This window comes from Sinohyriopsis cumingii, chromosome 1 (assembly GCF_028554795.1).
Source record: "Sinohyriopsis cumingii isolate HCF-2022 chromosome 1, ASM2855479v2, whole genome shotgun sequence".
Classification (NCBI taxonomy): domain Eukaryota; kingdom Metazoa; phylum Mollusca; class Bivalvia; order Unionida; family Unionidae; genus Sinohyriopsis; species Sinohyriopsis cumingii.
The window spans coordinates 113,234,027-113,257,548 of NC_142961.1; the positions used below are offsets into that span (position 1 = coordinate 113,234,027).

Here is a 23,522-nt window from a genome sequence, read left to right on the forward strand (position 1 = left end):
ACATAAAAATTGGATAGTAATGAAAATGTAATATCAAAAAGGACATTATGATGTAACATACCATGTCCATGAGGGCCTGTGTTGTGTAGGTGTGTGTGTGTGTAGGTGTGTGTGTGTGATTTGGATTTTTAGTGTAGTTTTAAAAAAAATTCAGTCATATCACTACGACATCTGCAGTGTGGCCATTTATAGTGATGGATATCATGCCACAGACATGTAGCATGATGTCCCACCCACTCACATTATCCTGACACCGTGCTGACCAGTCCTGACACTAACCTCTTAATGCTGAGCACCGAGCGAGACAGCTGTTAGTACCATTTTGTTTATAAGTCTTTGGTATGAATCGGCCAAGGATCAAACTCATGAACTCCTACATCCAAGGCAGATGCTCTAATCACTTGCCTCAGATGTGGAAGGTTCAATCCCCAGCCAAGTCATACCAAAGACTTATAAAAAATGTATTAAAAAAATAACAGCTGCCTTGCTTGGCACTCAGCATTGTGTAGATAAATTTACCAAACTCAAAGAGCCGTATACCATTACCTATTTTCAATCCAGCTGCTGTAGACAAATCAAGCAAACTATTACCAAATGCAATTCAACAATTATGTTGTGACCGAATTCCAAGAATAGAGCAGGAGATTTGCCAATAAGACATAACTTTTACACTGAGGTGTACCACCACCATGCAGGGTATTGAGGGTATACAAAGTGCTCACACTGGGCTTGGCCTTGAAAAACAAAATCATTTTCATAACAAGTGGATCTTATTTTTCCTGAGGTGGTTCACAAGGATGAATAGAATGAACTGTGTTAAGTTCGTGATTATACAATGCTGAAGGCTGGCAGTATTGGCAGTAAAACAAAATGTTTGCACTAAAGCAAAGACTGGATTATGTCTGTGGAACAGATGTGGCCAGATATTGCATAAATTATCCTCTCCTTCATAAAGGTGACAAAAGTTTTAAATTTTTAATTGTTATAAAACTGTTCAAAATCACTAAACAGGACCTTAAAGGTGGAAAAACTGAAATGATGTCCAATAAAATTGATTCATCATTTGGTCTGCAACAGTACAATAACATGCTACATCATGTAATATGAGATGTTTATGTTTCTGTTTCTTTTTCTGGAAGATGCCAAAGCCAGCTCCAAAAGATGATATAATACTAGGAAACGTATTTTCATAATGGACTTCTCATTGACTGTACATGTAACTTAATGAAGGTTGACAGGAATACTACCAATAGTGCCGATGGTGCAGTAGGTAGTTTCAAAATATGGTTGACTTTTTAAATACTCTTAGGTAGGGCTCTACTCTGTATGAACAATAAAATTATGAAAAATATTGCCGAAAGCTTTTTAGTATGTCACTTTTCTCTGAAAAATAGATGATACATTACTGATTGTACATGAAGAAGGGATAAGGTGTGCAAATGGCATGGTTTCTAGACTATGTAACTTCCTCTCATACAAGACAAGCCTTTTCTTCTAAACAATCAAAAACTAAATTACAACTCATCAGAGGCAAAAGTTATCTAGCAACAGGGATAGTTACTTTGACACAATCCAAATGGCTTGTTCATAAAAACATCAATACTAACCAACCATCATATTAATGTGAAATCTTTTATGATCCTTGTTCAAGATTTGAAGAAGGGGCATATTAGGATGTATTATTATATGCTCATTTTTTTCCCCATTAACTTTACATTGTCAGAATCATTCAATATTACCCGATACTGAACTCGCGCAACAATACACATATAGCATTCATGTGCATAAAGGAACTACTTTCTATTGTAAACAAACAATGGACGCAGACGCCAGCACTTTGGATTTTGTACACAAATCATGTACACTCGCATAAGAGGCTCTTTACATTGTGGTTGTTGAAATTTGTTTCTGAATGAACTAAAACTGATGTTTCATGGACTGCTGCATACCAGTTGCTTTGGCACATTCTGCGTTGATACAATGTTATGGATTTAGGCTAGCTACATTATATAACAGACGCAAGATAATGTCCTTACAAATAACATACAAGTGACAAGTCATATACTCTCTTCTTTAGCTGGTGATAAGAATGGCAAAATAAAATATACTTACAGTTTTACATCCTGAATTTCCTCAAAATGTATTTTCTTAATTCTGCAAATCCGAATTACATGAGCCATGTCATAGGTTTTCAATCTGGATTACACATTTCAAAATTGTACTGTAATTTCGATAAGTGCAGTTGCATCCTCCTTACTGCACTCAAAATGAAATAAGCATTAAATTCCATAGTGTCTTTTTGATAACTGCAATTGAAAGTCTTCATATTTTTCCCACATTATGATTTCAAACATTCAATGACAGAAACAGAAACACATTTGCAGATGTCAACACACTTCTCCCTAGCTTATTAAATCTCATCTATTTCATGTAGAATCGTCACATACAAATCCAGTCAATAATCACAAAATTTCCTAGAATCGAGAAAAATACCAAAATCTATTCATTCCAGATCAAATGGAAAAGTTGTTGCAGTGCACATTCATTGACAATATGACCCCAAATTTCAATTTTAACTAGACATGCCATTATCTTTCAAAAGTTATATCGAGTGCACGACTAAGTTCAAATGTATCTGGGCAGAGTTATGTGCGCAGTAATAATGCTGGTTTGTGTAATGATGAATATGCGCTTGTGTATTTAGTTTGGAATGCGGCATACATTCATTTACGTTGTTTCTTGCAGTGTATTGTGTTTATATAATTAAACCTTAGGTAGAATAAAAAAATGAGCATATAATAAAAAGGTTACTGCCTTTGTATGTGAAAATATGAACTCGTTTTGTCGTTAGGATATACTGCACTCCCAAGGTCGTGCAGTATTCCATCCCAAAACTCGTTCATATTTTCCCATACAAATGCAGTAACCTATAATTACTAAATGTATTACTTTTTATTTACTGAATTTGAGTGTCCTTCATGTTTTGCTGTATTTAAAAGTAATAACCACAAAGCAGTTTGACTGGTATAAACATCTAAAATAAATTGATTTTGATGAGCAGAAACTATGTAAAATTACTTCAAGAGATCCTTATCTTGATAAAGCAGATGTTTGGTGAGGGTTGGTCATAAGGAATGGAATGGCATTTTGTGAAAGTAATCAGCTACCAGTCATTATAGTACACATGCATGCACATACACACACACAGAGACACACACGTTTGTAAATAGATTAAAGTATGAGTGATCATGGAATAAATTTGAAAACAGAAAATAAGACATTGTACCCATAACCTTTTATTCAAGTGTAAAATATCAATAACATAACATCATGGCTGCTATAATTAAGCATAAAGTATTTTTGTGAATCAGAATGTATTACAGCACAAATAAATAAAACTAGCATTTAAACGCATTTCTTCGTGTAAAAAAATAAATATAAATTGGTATTAACCTGTGTAAAATTGTTTTCTGAAAAAATAAATCACTTGAAATAAAATCAAAATAAAGAACAGCATAAACAGTACATGTATGTAATCAAATTCAACAATTGTTTTCTACAATCTATAAAATTCCACTATTTAACAAGCTTTACAAGTTCTATTTAGAAATAGTTAAAACAATTACATAGATACATTTAATTTATATCCCACTGTTCTAACATGCCATCCATTAAAACAATGAATATCTCTGATGTCATCTCCAACTTTCACCTCAAGAGAATGATGCAGTTGTACATTACTCACATCACAGCAATCAGTCCTAAACACATTTTTATGCCTCAGAAATATTATGACTTTTTTCTGATTGGTCTTTATTAGGTTAAATTAATAATTTTTTAAACAGACTTTAACGCCATAATCAGCCATATTATGGTACATTCCTACAGCAATATCATTAACAAGTTACTTTGTCATATAGACATTTTACCTAGAATTAACCACTATATGGTTCACTCCTACAGCAATGGTAATAGCATGTTACTTCCTCGATAGACCTTAACCTTAAAATCAGTCCCTTTACGGTAAAATCTTAAAACAGGGTAATGGCACATTATTTCCTCAGCAATATGTCTGAATATTACCCTGGTGTGCAAAGAGCAAGAGTTTATTACATTAAAATCAAAGTTGGTTCTAATGTAAACTGGATCTGCATATTTACTGCAGCTATGAAGGGTCTGGGCAAGCATCAAGGTCAGAACTATGAGAAATGTTTGCACCAGAAGCGTTAAAACAAAAATAAACATTGCAGTGAATGATTCTGTATATAAAAACAAAAATTATACAGTTTAGTTTATTTGGTTTTGTAAGATTTACAATTAAAATTAAATTGTAAACCCCTAGGGAGTGTTTTACAAAGTGAAGGCAATCTACCAATTTAAAGCTTAGTTCAGTTTTGTCATAAGCCTGTTTAATTTTTCTACCATTGCATGTGGCAATATACATTCTCTCAGGTTTTCTGCTAGTGAGGGTCCCTATTACCTGAATCTGTAGGTTTTAGAAGTGGATTGTAGTTTTAGCAAGATGTTCCCTTTAACAAGTTTACCTTTTATTTTGCTAAAATTCAAACACATACATTACTGAGCTTAATCTAAAATCTTTAACACTGATCTTAATCCAGGCATGGATGAATGGATATTACTTTTGGATGCCAAAGTCATCACAATATCAAGTTTCTGCTGAGGCAAGCTTGACAAAAATGTGGTCCATGTCTTTTGGAGGGTTTTTAAAACTGGATTTCCACTTTATGCATGAGCTGTTTTGTGGTTATTTCCCATTGGATAGGTCGGTCATATGGATTGTTAGAAGAATTAAGTTATTTTCCATTGGATGGGTTGGTCAGTTGGGTTCTTTTATGATGTGGGGTATTTGCAAAATGTCATGCAGTGAGTAGGAGAAAATTGCATTTTAGGATTCTGTGCCTGTATATAAGCAGGATGAGTGGGAAAATTTTGTTTCATTCTTATTTCCTATGTTTATGTTGTAATACTAGTCTGCAGGTTTATTTAATGTTGAGTTCAGATATTATTTGAGAGGAAACATTTGTTTAGATTATTCAGTGGAATTACAAAGTACTTATTGGACTAAAATATTATTCTGGGACTGTTGTAAATTTATTCAAAGGAGTTATGGACAGTGCAATTTTGATACATCAGGACTGTTGGCAGACCAGTACATTCAATGATCTGAAATTCATCTGGAATATTTGATTCTTTTGGACTTGAGTTGAACATTTCAGAATTATCTTGGATTTAATTCATAATACTGTAAGTTCCTCTTACATTTTCATTTTATAACTTTGATAATTATATTATTTGTTAAGTTTTACAAAACTTGTTGGTTTCACTTCTTTCTGTTACTTAATTTATGACCATAGTCATAAAAAGATCAATAATGATGAGGACTGTCACAAATATAATGGAGGCAATGATATCTCAAGAAATGCTAAAATGTTTGTGATACATTGAAGGAGAGCATGTGTGGCAACAAGTTAATGTGAGGACTGTTTTTATGAAATGATGAGCATGGATTTTTGTTTTTCTTCAACAGCTGTAATTTTGTCCATTGCACGCAAAATATTGGGTCCATGAAAATCCTCCCTCTTTTGAGGTCAAAATTCCTGAGCAAATTTTGCAAATCTCCTGATCTGTCCTAAGCTGTCATCTGTGTTCTGTCACATATATGAAACATGTTTGTTTCTTTCAAACAATCAGACAGGTTATAGGATGAATTCAACTTTTTTTGCAGCAAGGAAACAATGGGACCAAATCATTTACCATGAACATCATACACAGATGTATTACAATGTGACAGACTTTAGCAAAGGTTCTTGTGATGATCACGGGGTCGAGTGCCAGACCGCTTTTTAGCCAGGGCATTATTTGGATCCTGTTGCTTCAGAGCATGAAATCTCCAGGATGCATTAAAGCTCTCCACCTGAAATGGAATTGCATCATCTCCTTGGTAAAAGTGGCCAATACAAATATAAATTATGATTTTTAAAAATCCAGATAGGAACCTGTTTTGCTGACCAATTGCAAAAAGAGACATAACTGTGCCTCCTTACTAGAATAGCACATCATATTAAATCTGAGTGGTTTGCATTTACATATAGCCCCATGTAAATTAGCATTTGGTTTGAATAAATACAGAAAATGTCATGAAAAATTATCTCCAAAATGGTTAATGTTATATCCATCTAAATTTCTGTATGATGTAAAGTGACAGCAAGGTGGTAGACATAAGGCTTGAAATGTTCATCAAACTTTCAGTACACCTGTGATTATCTAATGCCTCACACCTTTCTAGCATATTGATTTATTCAGTCCAAAGGTATCATAAAGTATTTTGAGTCACATGGTGATAGTTTAATCTGACCCAGGATAAGTCAGGATCCCAGCTAAATGCAAGCATAAAATGTACCCCAATCCTTGACTTACACACATTATGATCACTTTGGTTCCTCTACAGCAACTTCAAGGCACTTGAAACCATACAAGTTTTTAAACATATTAGAACTGCTTAGACAATAAAACCAGCAGGGACTGATGCACTTAATAACATCATGTTAACAAAACATTGCTTGTGCTAAATTAGAGTTGAAAACGTGCCTTGAATCAGATTATTTGTCAACAAGGACGGGCATCAGATACAGAGCAAATTTCTCTAAATACACTATATGCAGTTGTTTTGCAAGAGAAACATTGTAGAGCATTGAATAAAATAAAAATAGTATCTTTATTTACATGATTGATTGATTGATTGTTTGTTTTTTAACAGCGCAACAGCACTTTTAGGCTATTTAGCTCCAAACAAAGTGTTATTTGTATAATCTTTTAAAACTTATAAAAGGTCCTATATTGACCAGCGATATAAAAGAACAAATGGTTGAAATTAAAAACGGTAAGATGGTAACGGTGCAAAATAAAGCTTCCCGATCAACGGGAGATGTAAAAAAGATGAATAGGTATTAAAATGGGACGGTATATATATTGCATAAAACTGCACAAGGTGATAGCATAAAAGTCAGAGTTTAGAGTAAATATTTACGGCTTTCAAGAACTCTATAATACGAGTGATGTTTATATTATCAAAAAGTTCTTTCATGTCATGCACAATGTAATAACGATCGCGCGTAGGTTGTAGGTCAAAGCACTCTATCATAAAGTGCTTGACAGTGAATGGTTCATTGCAAGAAACGCACTCTGGTGGGTCTTCACCTTTTAGTATGTGGGTGTGGGTGATATAAGTATGACCAATTCGGATTCTTGCAATGACTACCTCCTCCCTACGAATGGTTCTGTAGGAAGGAGTCCATTCTCCTAGAGTTGGTTTGATTGCGTGAAGTTTGTTATTTACAGCATCATTCCATGATGCCTGCCACTTCTGACGTATTTACAGCTGCTTTTCTAAACAAAGCAGTTTTAATTTGTTCAAACTTTAGACTGACTGTTTCAATTGGCTAAGAAATAAAACCACATTTAAAAAGCCCAAAATACTCAACATGCTTGTGAAGCATGAGATTGTAGTCCACCTCAGCTACAATATAATGAAAATAACTTTTTCCAGCTCCTGTCAGATCAACCATTAATGTTTGCTCCCCTGAAGTCAAAAACAAACAGTTTCAGCTTTGCATCTCATGTCAATGTCAGTTTATGAGTTCTATTACTGTAACATGTGCAGAAAATGTACATCCATCAATGACTTTATCCTGTGAAATTAGTAACTATGATAAAATGCTAATTTTATACATACATCTCCTATTTAAAAAAAAATATTTAGACATTCAAATATGAATAAATTAGTATCTTGTATAATAAAAGACTCTTAAAGGACAGCAACATTCAGTGCCAAATGGAAAGATGGACTTTATCTGATGGTGAACTATGTATGTAAATTATCTTCTTTATTATTAGCAGGAACAACCAATCACAAGGAACTTTACTTTGTAGCATCACTTTCCCTTGGCTGATGATGAAACTCAGCTGAAATGTTTTAGCAGTCACTTACCTTCTACAAAATATGTTCAGATTGAGACAAAGATGCTTGGAAGTTGCTATTTGTAATGCATTTGAATGCAGGTTTTGACTGAAATGATTGCAAGTACTTATTAAGGCAAGTGACATTTCAATGCAGGTTTTGACTGAAATGACTGCAAGTACTTATTAAGGCAAGTGACATTTGTATGCAGGTTTTGACTGAAATGATTGCAAGTACTTATTAAGGCAAGTGACATTTGTATGCTAGTTTTGACTAAAATGATTGTAAGTACTTATTAAGGTAAGTGACATTTGTATGCAGGTTTGGAATGAAATGATTGCAAGTACCTATTAAGGCAAGAGACATTTGAATGCAGGTTTTGACTGAAATGATTGCATGTACATGTACTTATTAAGGCAAGTGACACTTGTATGCAGGTTTTGACTGAAATGATTGCAAGTACTTATTAAGGCAAGTGACATTTGTATGCAGGTTTTGACTGAAATGACTGCAAGTACTTATTAAGGCAAGTGACATTTGTATGCAGGTTTTGACTGAAATGACTGCAAGTACTTATTAAGGCAAGTGACATTTGTATGCAGGTTTTGACTAAAATGATTGCAAGTACTTATTAAGGCAAGTGACATTTGTATGCTAGTTTTGACTAAAATGATTGTAAGTACTTATTAAGGTAAGTGACATTTGTATGCAGGTTTGGAATGAAATGATTGCAAGTACCTATTAAGGCAAGAGACATTTGAATGCAGGTTTTGACTGAAATGATTGCATGTACATGTACTTATTAAGGCAAGTGACATTTGTATGCAGGTTTTGACTGAAATGATTGCAAGTACTTATTAAGGCAAGTGACATTTGTATGCTAGTTTTGACTAAAATGATTGTAAGTACTTATTAAGGTAAGTGACATTTGTATGCAGGTTTGGAATGAAATGATTGCAAGTACTTATTAAGGCAAGTGACATTTGTATGCAGGTTTTGACTGAAATGATTGCAAGTACTTATTAAGGTAAGTGACGTTTGAATGCAGGTTTTGACTGAAATGATTGCAAGTACTTATTAAGGCAAGTGATGTTTGAATGCAGGTTTTGACTGAAATGATTGCAAGTACTTATTAAGGCAAGTGACATTTGTATGCAGGTTTTGACTGAAATGATTGCATGTACAAGTACTTATTAAGGCAAGTGACATTTGAATGCAGGTTTTGACTGAAATGATTGCAAGTACTTATTAAGGCAAGTGACATCTGAATGCAGGTTTTGACTGAAATGATTGCATGTACAAGTACTTATTAAGGCAAGTGACATTTGAATGCAGGTTTTGACTAAAATGATTGCAAGTACTTATTAAGGCAAGTGACGTTTGAATGCAGGTTTTGACTGAAATGATTGCAAGTACTTATTAAGGCAAGTGACGTTTGAATGCAGGTTTTGACTGAAATGATTGCAAGTACTTATTAAGGCAAGTGACATTTGTATGCAGATTTTGACTGAAATGATTGCAAGTACTTATTAAGGCAAGTGACATTTGTATACAGGTTTTGACTGAAATGATTGCATGTACATGTACTTATTAAGGCAAGTGACATTTGTATACAGATTTTGACTGAAATGATTGCAAGTACTTATTAAGGCAAGTGACATTTGAATGCAGGTTTTGACTGAAATGATTGCATGTACATGTACTTATTAAGGCAAGTGACATTTGTATACAGATTTTGACTGAAATGATTGCAAGTACTTATTAAGGCAAGTGACATTTGAATGCAGGTTTTGACTGAAATGATTGCATGTACATGTACTTATTAAGGCAAGTGACATTTGTATGCAGGTTTTGACTGAAATGACTGCAAGTACTTATTAAGGCAAGAAACATTTGAATGCAGGTTTTGACTGAAATGATTGCAAGTATTTATTAAGGCAAGTGACATCTGTATGCAGATTTTGACTAAAATGATTGTAAGTACTTATTAAGGCAAGTGACATTTGAATGCAGGTTTTGACTGAAATGATTGCAAGTACTTATTAATGCAAGAAACATTTGAATGCAGGTTTTGACTGAAATGATTGCATGTACATGTACTTATTAAGGCAAGTGACATTTGTATGCAGGTTTTGACTGAAATGATTGCAAGTACTTATTAATGCAAGAAACATTTTAATGCAGGTTTTGACTGAAATGATTGCAAGTATTTATTAAGGCAAGTGACATCTGTATGCAGATTTTGACTAAAATGATTGCATGTACAAGTACTTATTAAGGCAAGTGACATTTGAATGCAGGTTTTGACTAAAATGATTGCAAGTACTTATTAAGGCAAGTGACGTTTGAATGCAGGTTTTGACTGAAATGATTGCAAGTACTTATTAAGGCAAGTGACGTTTGAATGCAGGTTTTGACTGAAATGATTGCAAGTACTTATTAAGGCAAGTGACATTTGTATGCAGATTTTGACTGAAATGATTGCAAGTACTTATTAAGGCAAGTGACATTTGTATACAGGTTTTGACTGAAATGATTGCATGTACATGTACTTATTAAGGCAAGTGACATTTGTATACAGATTTTGACTGAAATGATTGCAAGTACTTATTAAGGCAAGTGACATTTGAATGCAGGTTTTGACTGAAATGATTGCATGTACATGTACTTATTAAGGCAAGTGACATTTGTATACAGATTTTGACTGAAATGATTGCAAGTACTTATTAAGGCAAGTGACATTTGAATGCAGGTTTTGACTGAAATGATTGCATGTACATGTACTTATTAAGGCAAGTGACATTTGTATGCAGGTTTTGACTGAAATGACTGCAAGTACTTATTAAGGCAAGAAACATTTGAATGCAGGTTTTGACTGAAATGATTGCAAGTATTTATTAAGGCAAGTGACATCTGTATGCAGATTTTGACTAAAATGATTGTAAGTACTTATTAAGGCAAGTGACATTTGAATGCAGGTTTTGACTGAAATGATTGCAAGTACTTATTAATGCAAGAAACATTTGAATGCAGGTTTTGACTGAAATGATTGCAAGTATTTATTAAGGCAAGTGACATCTGTATGCAGATTTTGACTAAAATGATTGCATGTACAAGTACTTATTAAGGCAAGTGACATTTGAATGCAGGTTTTGACTAAAATGATTGCAAGTACTTATTAAGGCAAGTGACGTTTGAATGCAGGTTTTGACTGAAATGATTGCAAGTACTTATTAAGGCAAGTGACGTTTGAATGCAGGTTTTGACTGAAATGATTGCAAGTACTTATTAAGGCAAGTGACATTTGTATGCAGATTTTGACTGAAATGATTGCAAGTACTTATTAAGGCAAGTGACATTTGTATACAGGTTTTGACTGAAATGATTGCATGTACATGTACTTATTAAGGCAAGTGACATTTGTATACAGATTTTGACTGAAATGATTGCAAGTACTTATTAAGGCAAGTGACATTTGAATGCAGGTTTTGACTGAAATGATTGCATGTACATGTACTTATTAAGGCAAGTGACATTTGTATACAGATTTTGACTGAAATGATTGCAAGTACTTATTAAGGCAAGTGACATTTGAATGCAGGTTTTGACTGAAATGATTGCATGTACATGTACTTATTAAGGCAAGTGACATTTGTATGCAGGTTTTGACTGAAATGACTGCAAGTACTTATTAAGGCAAGAAACATTTGAATGCAGGTTTTGACTGAAATGATTGCAAGTATTTATTAAGGCAAGTGACATCTGTATGCAGATTTTGACTAAAATGATTGTAAGTACTTATTAAGGCAAGTGACATTTGAATGCAGGTTTTGACTGAAATGATTGCAAGTACTTATTAATGCAAGAAACATTTGAATGCAGGTTTTGACTGAAATGATTGCATGTACATGTACTTATTAAGGCAAGTGACATTTGTATGCAGGTTTTGACTGAAATGATTGCAAGTACTTATTAATGCAAGAAACATTTTAATGCAGGTTTTGACTGAAATGATTGCAAGTATTTATTAAGGCAAGTGACATCTGTATGCAGATTTTGACTAAAATGATTGTAAGTACTTATTAAGGCAAGTGACATTTGAATGCAGGTTTTGACTGAAATGATTGCAAGTACTTATTAATGCAAGAAACATTTGAATGCAGGTTTTGACTGAAATGATTGCAAGTATTTATTAAGGCAAGTGACATCTGTATGCAGATTTTGACTAAAATGATTGTAAGTACTTATTAAGGCAAGTGACATTTAAATGCAGGTTTTGACTGAAATGATTGCAAGTACTTATTAATGCAAGAAACATTTGAATGCAGGTTTTGACTGAAATGACTGCAAGTACTTATTAAGGCAAGTGACATTTCAATGCAGGTTTTGACTGAAATGATTGCAAGTACAGTAGTCCCCCTCTTCAACGGCCCCCCTGACCAGCGGCCACCCGCTCCTTACGGCCAGAATCTGTTGGCACCGACGAGTTTGTGTTATAAAGTACCCCTCGCGAAAGGCCACCCGGCTAACGCGACCAGCGGCCAGCATATTAGTGCAATATTATAAAATTTACCCCTCACAAGTGGCCGCATTTTATTTGAATATGTATCCAGAACCAGTATTGTATTCATAACGTATATTAAGTAATCCGATTTCTGTTTCACGATGTCAGGTTTTCGTTACTGAAAGAAGTGTTGAGTAAAGTACATTTACCACTAAGGTTAATATTATATCATTTACGCCTCACGAGAAGCCAAATTTATTCCATAAAAACCGAGAAAGACTCAAATTTTAATTCATACAAAAGGGTACGTACATGTAATCCAATTAGCCTTACTGCTGTGTTATCATAAGATGTCCAGTTTAGTCACTCTGATAATTGTTAAGATTACAATTATCGAACAGTAGTAACAGCTGAGAAGTGGCAGTATCGATGTACAATACCCAAGTCAGCAGGAAAATGGTTTAATAGCCTTTATGGCTTCCCTTAGTAAGATGTTGAGCTTGTTCACTTTGGTAATCAGTGGCTATTACTGCTGACAATAATTGTCAAAATTACGAATCCTAGCGGCCGCGAGGTCAAATATGTGTGATGTTAATGGTACATATCGAAGCCGTTTTGGCTTCTCTCACTTAATGTAAGAAATGTATAAAAACAGTAGGGTACCAGACTGCGACTAACGAATCACGTGACAAGATCACTTCCTTTTAAAACACACGGCAATTTGTTTAGATGCATACAAAATTGTTTTATCAGTATTGTAGTTGGCAACATGAATAACTTACTGCAAAAAGATCAACATGTCATCGAGGAAAAAAAAAATTCTCAGTTTAGAGAAGAACGTGAAAGTAATTCAACTGACGGGAGGAGGGGGGTCGTCGAGGATCCTTGCAGAAAACTAACGTCGGGAAGACTCAGATAAACAATATGGTGAAAGATAATGAAACAATTCTGCAGAAGTGGAAAGGTGAAATGGACGGAGAAAGGAAGATTGTTTGAGCCAGGAGACGTTTGTATCCTGATTTCAAAGACAAGAAAAAGCAAAAATTTTGTCAGTTGAATTGGGATATGACGACTTTACCGCAAGTAACGGATGGTTGCACAGATTTCAAGTGCGACACAATATCAAGAGTTATGTCATTAGCAGCGAATCAGCTTATGTTAATAATGAAGTTGTCAAAGATTGGAACAAAAGACTAAACGATATATGCAGGGGATATGACAGCAAGGATATTTTTAATGTGACGAGACTGGTTTGTTTTTTTGGACTGTTACCAACAAAGTGACAGATGATGTGAACTGTAACATAATTATAAAGACAGTTTTAAAACTGTATCAATGGTTATTCATAGCATACTTTTGCAAATAAGGACAAAGTTTGTTTTATATTTATTTCACATCATGCATGTGATTTTTTAATTAAAATATTAAATATTTAAAATTAAATGTACTTGTGACTTTTTTCATATGTATTTACTATTCGCATTGGTCATTCCCCTCTAGAAAGGCCACCCGCATTATAAGGCCACTTCCCTGCTGCATTAGGGGTGGCCTTATAAGAAGGGGACTACTGTACTTATTAAGGCAAGTGACATTTGAATGCAGGTTTTGACTGAAATGATTGCAAGTACTTATTAAGGCAAGTGACATCTGAATGCAGGTTTTGACTGAAATGATTGCATGTACAAGTACTTATTAAGGCAAGTGACATTTGAATGCAGGTTTTGACTAAAATGATTGCAAGTACTTATTAAGGCAAGTGAGATTTGAATGCAGGTTTTGACTGAAATGATTGCAAGTACTTATTAAGGCAAGTGACATTTGAATGCAGGTTTTGACTGAAATGATTGCATGTACAAGTACTTATTAAGGCAAGTGACATTTGAATGCAGGTTTTGACTGAAATGATTGCATGTACAAGTACTTATTAAGGCAAGTGACATTTGAATGCAGGTTTTGACTAAAATGATTGCAAGTACTTATTAAGGCAAGTGACATTTGAATGCAGGTTTTCACTGAAATGATTGCATGTACAAGTACTTATTAAGGCAAGTGACATTTGAATGCAGGTTTTGACTAAAATGATTGCAAGTACTTATTAAGGCAAGTGACATTTGAATGCAGGTTTTGACTGAAATGATTGCAAGTACTTATTAAGGCAAGTGACATCTGAATGCAGGTTTTGACTGAAATGATTGCATGTACAAGTACTTATTAAGGCAAGTGACATTTGTATGCAGGTTTTGACTGAAATGATTGCATGTACTTATTAAGGCAAGTGACATTTGTATGCAGATTTTGACTACAATGAGTGGCATGTACTTATTAAGGCAAGTGACATTTGTATGCAGATTTTGACTACAATGAGTGGCATGAACTTATTAAGGCAAGTGACATTTGTATGCAGATTTTGACTACAATGAGTGGCATGAACTTATTAAGGCAAGTGACATTTGTATACAGATTTTGACTACAATGAGTGGCATGAACTTATTAAGGCAAGTGACATTTGTATGCAGATTTTGACTACAATGAGTGGCATGAACTTATTAAGGCAAGTGACTATTTGTATGCTGATTTTGACTGAAATGATTGCAAGTGCTTATTAAGGCAAGTGACTATTTGTATGCTGATTTTGACTGAAATGATTGCAAGTGCATATTAAGGCAAGTGACTATTTGTATGCTGATTTTGACTGAAATGATTGCAAGTGCATATTAAGGCAAGTGACTATTTGTATGCAGATTTTGACTGAAATGATTGCAAGTGCTTATTAAGGCAAGTGACTATTTGTATGCTGATTTTGACTGAAATGATTGCAAGTGCTTATTAAGGCAAGTGACTATTTGTATGCTGATTTTGACTGAAATGATTGCAAGTGCATATTAAGGCAAGTGACTATTTGTATGCTGATTTTGACTGAAATGATTGCAAGTGCTTGTTAAGGCAAGTGACATTTGTATGCTGATTTTGACTGAAATGATTGCAAGTGCTTATTAAGGCAAGTGACATTTGTATGCTGATTTTGACTGAAATGATTGCAAGTGCTTATTAAGGCAAGTGACATTTGTATGCTGATTTTGACTGAAATGATTGCAAGTGCTTATTAAGGCAAGTGACATTTGTATGCTGATTTTGACTGAAATGATTGCAAGTACTTATTAAAGCAAGTGACTATTTGTATGCTGATTTTGACTGAAATGATTGCAAGTACTTATTAAAGCAAGTGACTATTTGTATGCAGATTTTGACTGAAATGATTGCAAGTGCTTATTAAAGCAAGTGACATTTGTATGCTGATTTTGACTGAAATGATTGCAAATACTTATTAAAGCAAGTGACTATTTGTATGCTGATTTTGACTGAAATGATTGCAAGTACTTATTAAAGCAAGTGACTATTTGTATGCTGATTTTGACTGAAATGATTGCAAGTGCTTATTAAGGCAAGTGACATTTGTATGCTGATTTTGACTGAAATGATTGCAAGTGCTTATTAAGGCAAGTGACATTTGTATGCTGATTTTGACTACAATGAGTGGCATGAACTTATTAATACATGTGCAAGTATTAGGTCAAAAACTGAAAGATTATGATATTTTGTTTAATAAAAGCAAAAAACAAAAACTGAACTTTTATAATGACCATATTACAGTTCCAAAAGTTTAAAGTATTCATTAAGCCTTCAATTTCTTTCACTGTATAAAGTGGTAAATATACACTGTGTTGTGGACATGAAAACAAACTCAGATTTAAGGAATTTTCCAATTTCACTAAGGACTGAATTAAAGTTCACATTTCTGGAATTCATGTATTTTTCAATATTTTTTAAAAATTTAGTTTAACCAAGAATTTGTACCCATACTTTTCCCAATTATCACTACCACACTCTACATATACTATACTTTCTATATGTCTTCAGATACTGCTGTCAACTAACACCAGAATTTGTTTGCCAAAATAAATTTTTCATGCCTTGTAATATTCAAACATTGTTTTTAAAGACTTTATTTATGCACTGTCATTGTTTGACAACTATTTTTTTTAAGAAAAAGACAGACAGACTAATACTGCTTTCACAACATGCAGGAATGACTTGCTTATCATCTGAAATAGCCACAACAAGTTACATAAATTGTTCAAATTCTTAAAAATTGGGAGAACTACATTTCACTATTCATTGGTTTAACAACACATTTATAACAAGAAGCATATGTTTATAACTATATTATTCATCTGAAGATAAAAATCTAAATCTTAAAAGCATTAGAAGTCACACTTTTTTATTAAACAATGAAAAACACCCATTACAACCAGTCTTTATCTAAAACATTTGTCTATCACCTACACTGTGTATAATACCAGCTGAATATGTTAGATTAGTTTCAGTGGATAATATATTTAAAAAATATCCTACTTCAAAAATATCCTTATTTTTCATTTGTTTCATATGTTATTTTATAAGTACTGGAAAACAGTTTCTTTGCTATTATTCCAATACAAGTTTTGCTATAACAGTGCACAAAATGGGATTGGTTCTGTAAGACAATTATGACCAACATTCTACACTCTCACCCTCTACCAAATTTAGGACCAACACTTTATGCTAACACCCTCAACAAAATTTAGAACCAAGGTTCTAAACTCCCACCTTCTACCAAATTTTGAACCAACATTCTACACTACCACCCTCTAGAAAATTTATGACTAACATTCTACACTCCCAACTTTAGAACCAACATTCTACTCTCCCACCCTCTAGAAATTTAAGAAGAAAAAAATTCTACTTTACCACTATCTACCAAAATTAATACCAACATTCTACAGTCCGACCCTCTACCAAATGTTGAACCTGAATTCCACACTCCCACCCTCTACTAAATTTTGAACCAACACTCTACACTCTCATCCTCTACCAAATTTAGAACTAACATTATTTGTCCCATCCTTTACCAAATTTAGAACCAACATTCTAAACTCACACCCTCTACCAAAGTTAGGACGAACAGCAACACACCCACCCTTTACCAACATAGGCCACATTTTTATTTCACAAACTTTCTCAAATGAGAGCTGTATTGATGCAGATTTTCATGGATGGTAAATGATGCTAAGAGATTAAAACATGACTGATTTTGTTAACTTGTGAAGTTGTGTTTTTCAGTATGCTTCCATTTTCTTGTGAGATGAAATAAACTGAATAAAACAGCAATTATTTCAGTTCAAGTTAACATAAATGCAAAGTGTGATTATTCTGCAGTTTGACTTAAATGATAGTCTGTACTTTATACATGGCTTTTTCATTTCTTCTTTTATAGACATGGAATATCTGTATATTTTAGGATGAAGGAATAATTAATTATTTGTTTGTTTTACAAAAACATGCAGAAGAACTGGTATACTTATTTCCCTGCCCCCAACAATCATATTTACACCTCCAGGGCTTGGAACTAAATTCCAAGTTTGTTGCACATCTCTAAAGACCACCCTAAATCATACTTCAAAGTTTCATTTCTCTATCTAACAGTGTGGGAGAAGTAGAGCAACATTATTATTTTTAAGCATATAGACTGAAACAATATTTTATGTATGAATAAGCCAGTAATTATATTTATTATCACTGACAGTATGTATTCTAACATCACATGTACTTAAGTCACTGTTCTGGCATTAAATAAATTTATGCAATATTAATTTATTAAAAATTATCTGCTGTTCATTAAAATGAAATTACTTGGGGGGGGGGGGTTACAATTTCCTTATTTAACTGACCCTATATTTACTGTGAAAGCTATCTGCTGCATACATTTTTCCAGTGTCCTGATAGCTTTTTCAATTATCTGTAATGTTAGTATTACTGACTGCCTCAAGGAAGATTAGTGTATACTGTTGTACCCTCAGTAAATATAGCATTTATTATAACTGTTGTTATTATTACTATGATTATTATTTTTATTTTTAATAGTGTTGTTGTTGTTGTCATTGTACAATTTATATATTGCAAAAATGTTCCCCATCTCACCCTTCAGGCTCAAACCCCAGGAAGTGGATTGAAATTCTGAAACCACTGGGCACATCTGCAGACCATGGATCACTTCTTATCAAATCCCAAAGTTTTAAATCTTGGTCTTAAATGGTGGAGCAGTTAGGTATTACATTACACTGCAATTCATGGTGGGTACAATCATATAATATCCACATTTGCTTCCAAAAGGGTGGGGATAACACTTTCTCTTATCGCTAGAAGTTCCTTATGCACATATGTTAATACTCAGTGTCTTACTGGTATGATGTTATCTTTCTTATTTTCCTTCTCCAGATTTTCCAGTTCCTGTAGTGACAGGATGGGCAGACGTAGCCATTGTACCACTCTCTGAGCCACCTCTGATGGAGGTTTGGACTGCACCACCTGCATTTCAGAATTTAAAAAAATTATAATTACAAGTCTAGCATTTTTAATGAAACTTATGTATGCATTATGACATCAACAAATGAAACATCATGACACTAATTGTACCCATTTCTGTATGTATGTGTATATGTGGAAGCAGATACATTTTTTACAATTATTATCAACTGCATTAAAAACTGTCTTCAAGACAACTCAGTCAACTAAAATTCCCTTAAAGCCGAGTTATGTTTCTGATGCTGAGTACAGTATTCCCTTCTTTATTTTTGAAAATTTATCATTGTAAGCCTAAATTGCTAACCACAAGAAACCTTCAGCCCCAAATGTAAATTTTACATTAAAATGAATACCACAAAACTAAAACTTAATCAGAGCATGTGGCTAGCCAATGGTCTTACACAATCTTTAAACACAAAAAAGCTTTAGAGTAAAACACAATCTAACACAGAAACCTATAAACATGCAATGAAATCCCAATTAGTACAGATATCTGTTTTGAACATTGATTATTGATGATTTGTCAAAACATATAAACATTTAGTTTTTTCCTGGAAAGAACATCTGAACACATCTCATTCTTGGAAGAAAAAAGAGAAAGCAAGTTAACCAAAACCCAATAAAACTGAAACTATAATTTTGGAGACATAGGATTTTAATCTCAAGATGTTTTACTGTGAACACCATTTTGCAACACGATCTTTACTGTGAATAATAATTTTGCAAAATCATTATGTTCTAAGTATACAAATAATCTGTGCCCATTAATATTTGTAAATTACAAAAATAAATAATTAACTGCAAACTATTCTCATTTTAAAAAATTGTATAGATATATTTTCTAAATTTAGCCATGACACTAAATTTGCAATATTGTTATTAACATTGACCTTTATATCAAAATGTTTGTGTTCAAAAGTACCCCATAAGAAAGGCCACCCCTCTATTTAATTCATATGGTATGGTAAGTAATCTTATTATCTTTACCAATGTCAGTTTCCTGATGTCAGGTTTTCATTACTGAAAGAAGTGTTGGCTAAAGTACATGTACCACTAAGTGAATATTATATAATTAACTGTCAATGCTAACGTTTACAGGAAATGGAGTCAACAATGTGATAGAGTCTGGGGCTTGAGTTCTTCTCTTAGATGATTATGACCAGACGTAATTGTCAATATCATAATATGGTCAGCATAGGCTAAATATAGATTTTGCAGATTAACACAAAGAGAGAAATTAACCTTGACCAAAAAAGAACAAAAAATCATGTGAAATACATGCATCACTTGTCTTATGGCATCTACTCCAAAAAAGTTTTGTTGGCATAATTAAATTGCAGGGTTTATATTGCAAACCATGGGGGGGGGGGTATTTTCATTGCAGCAAATCTTACACATGAATTTATACAGTGAATCTGAATTCACATAAGTATGTCAAATATTGTTTGTCCATTTATCAACTTATCTTTTTTTAATCTATTTATCAAATTTAGACATATCTGTTCATCAAAAGCCATCATTATAATCATTATCCTCCTACTTCATCCTCATCCACGTCAATATTATTGTTTATTATCTGAAACTTGGATGAATACCAGACTCAGTATTTCCTTGGGCCAAATCCTTGACATACCGTATTTACTGTTTATGTTGGGACATGATAAAAAAATTTGTTCCTGTCCCAGAACTTATGGTGACACTTTTTTCACTTAGGTCATATATCCCAAGACTTAAGAAATGAAATAAATTTGTATTGAATTTTGTGCTGACCCCCCACTGCAATTTGCAATAAAATAGATAAATAAAGCACTTAATTGATAACAAAAAGAAAGAAACTAACCTTGCATTGTTATCATTTATTCCTTTTTTTAACATGAGCATTAAAGAATAAATTATATCCATAAAATCTGTATATGTAGTGTAGGCTTCAATAATGTTATGTGTATCAATTATGTCCAATAACACAGTCGCCACATTGTTCATTGACATGAACATTGAGAAACAAATTGTGTGTGGTTGTGCTCAAAGGTTTGAACATGATATCTGACTGAAAACTGGATCCAACAAAATCACAAACAAGAGGGAAATAATCAACCGATATCTTGAATACGCCATTCATGCATGACACAGCGTTAGGTGCTAAATAATAAAGACTGAATTACATCCAGGTCTACTGTGTGACAGTATCTCACAAATAAAAATCATTATTTGAAAACACATTCACTTGAGTGTAAGTGACAATCTTTTCATCAGCTTGGGTTACAGAAGTATCCTTACTATTTACCTGCAGACATCAATGCTCCTTTGTATTAACTGTAACTACAGATGCCATGCACAAAGAAGCCCTATTGATTAATAAACAACTGGCAGCGAGCAGTAAACTCCATCTTTGAACCTACTGAAAGGACATCAAAGACAAAAGGTTATTTTTATTACAAAGCAAGCTGATCTCAGACGCCGACTGTGGTTACTTTTTGTGTAAAGGATATCAATACAAATGTTATTTTATTGCAAAGCAAGCTGACATCGGAAGCTGACTATGATTTCTTTTAAGTGAGCCGATTTATTTATTTTTAATATACAAAGATGGCTGATATATGGAAGCAAACTTTGGTTCCTTTTCACTGGTATTCACAGGAATTTTGAAAATAAATTGAAACAATGGAACAAATTTTAAAGTGACACAATATAGTGCTTCGTGCACAGATGTCAATCACCAAGCATCACCCAGAATATCTGGAGAAAATACAATCATGTGATGAATTTGTGAAGGCCAGAAGAGAAGCAAATGATTTCGCAAACGAGAGAGAAATAATCAACCAATATACTAAAGACAACTGCCATTCACACATGACATGGTGTTAGGTGCAAAATGACCAAGACTGAATTATATCCAGGTCTACTGTAAGACAGTATCTTGCAAATAAAAATCATTATTTGAAAACACATTCACTTGAGTGTAAAATGACAATCTTTTTGCCAGCATGGGTTACAAAAGTATCATTACTATTTACCCACAGACATCAATGCTCCTTTGTATTAATTACAGCTACTGATGCCAAGCACACAGACACAGAAGCCCTGGTGGTGAATAAACACAACTGGCAGCCAGCAGTAAACTTCTTCTTTGAACTTACCAACAGGACATAAAAGACAAATGTTATTTTTATTACAAAGCAAGTCAACCCCGGAAGCTGACTTTGGACTCTAAAGCTGTTTTTTTTTTTAAAGGATATCAATACAAAGGTTAGTTTATTGCAAAGCAAGCTGACATCAGAAGCCGACTATAAATTCTTTTAAGTGTGCTGACTTTTTTATCTTTTATCTTTGAATATACAAAGATGGCCGAGATATGGAAATGTTTCTTGTTCACTGGTATTCAAGGAAATTTTGAAAATAAACTGAAACAATGGAAAAATTTTTAAAGTAACACAAAATAGTGCTACATGCATGAACATCGATGACCCAGCGTCATCCAGAAGGTTTGGAGAAAATAAAATAATTTGATGAATTCATGAAGGCCAGAAGAGAAATCTATCATTTCACTGACAATATGATCATTAACATGGATAAAACTCTAGTGTACTTTGATCACATTCCTGGACAGACTGACGATAAGATGGGGGTCAAAAGTACGAGAATTAGCAAGACTAGTGCAGTTTTGAACAAATATAACTTTAGTCCTTGTAGTTTCCACTTCAGGTGATGTGTTGCCTCTAAAAAAAAATTCACAGTATGAGAAAGTTAAAAAAATATTCATGTACCGAAAGACTGGATTGTTCATGTGCAGGAGAAGGGCTGTGTTGATGAGATGCTGCTGTAGTGGATTAAAGAGTTTTATCTCAAGTACACAGTTTTATGTTTTTTTAAATAAAAATTCAGTTGGAGTGCATTTTCTGACATTTAATTTTGGATTGATTTAAAAGGTATCCCACAACTTATGACTTGGAAAAAAAACTGTCCCAGAACATACAGTGCACAAAAAATTACTTTTAAAATTAATTTATGGTGTCTCAATAAATACAGTGTCCCAACATGTATGGTAAATATGGTAAATGTAGACCTTCTCCTTGTCCTCCTCATCATTATTATTAACCCTGGTAGTGCTGTGTTGTTTTGTCTGACCTAGACAACCAGTGTTCATTTATTTCTAACTGACCCATCTGTGTATACTGAATTGTTTCAGAACAATACATATCCTTTGGGCCGAATCCAAATAACACCCTCAGAACTAGTATTTATAATCAGATTGCTGTGAAATTATATAAAGTGATGCATATATGCATGCAGATTGCTAACACTAAAAATGTCAGTGAAATTTATGTGTTCATAGTTACCAGCCAAACAGAGAAAAAGGGTGGAAAAGTAATTTTTGTCCAAATAAAATCAAATATAATGAATATTTTTCCATCAAATATAGTTATTCTGAATGTGTATGTGGACAGTTAATTTGTTTCTACATATTACATATCATCAGTTCATTACTTTTAAGCCTATGCTAGATAATTAAAACTTTACTTTCAAACATTTCTCAGCATGTTCCAATATTTAGATGATGCAATATTTATATAGTTATTATTCACAAATGGTCTCCATATAAAATATAATTCTCTTCATTTATCTATCGCTTATTGATAA

The 23,522-nt window shown here is 33.4% G+C and overlaps 1 protein-coding gene across 1 annotated transcript in view; it reads right to left on the reverse strand.

Annotated features, from left to right (window-relative positions):
• Positions 1–3,280: 3,280 nt before the first annotated feature.
• Positions 3,281–23,522, reverse strand: part of LOC149807644 (BTB/POZ domain-containing protein 19-like) — a 36,150-nt gene continuing 15,908 nt past the window's right edge. Inside the window, exons 6-7 of the mRNA XM_089969100.1 lie at positions 18,762–18,887; positions 3,281–5,935 (exon numbers count right to left, since the gene is read on the reverse strand). Of these exons, the coding sequence (XP_089825226.1) occupies positions 5,816–5,935; positions 18,762–18,887 (246 nt within the window). The 3' untranslated portion in view covers positions 3,281–5,815. The remainder of the gene's footprint in view (positions 5,936–18,761; positions 18,888–23,522) is intronic.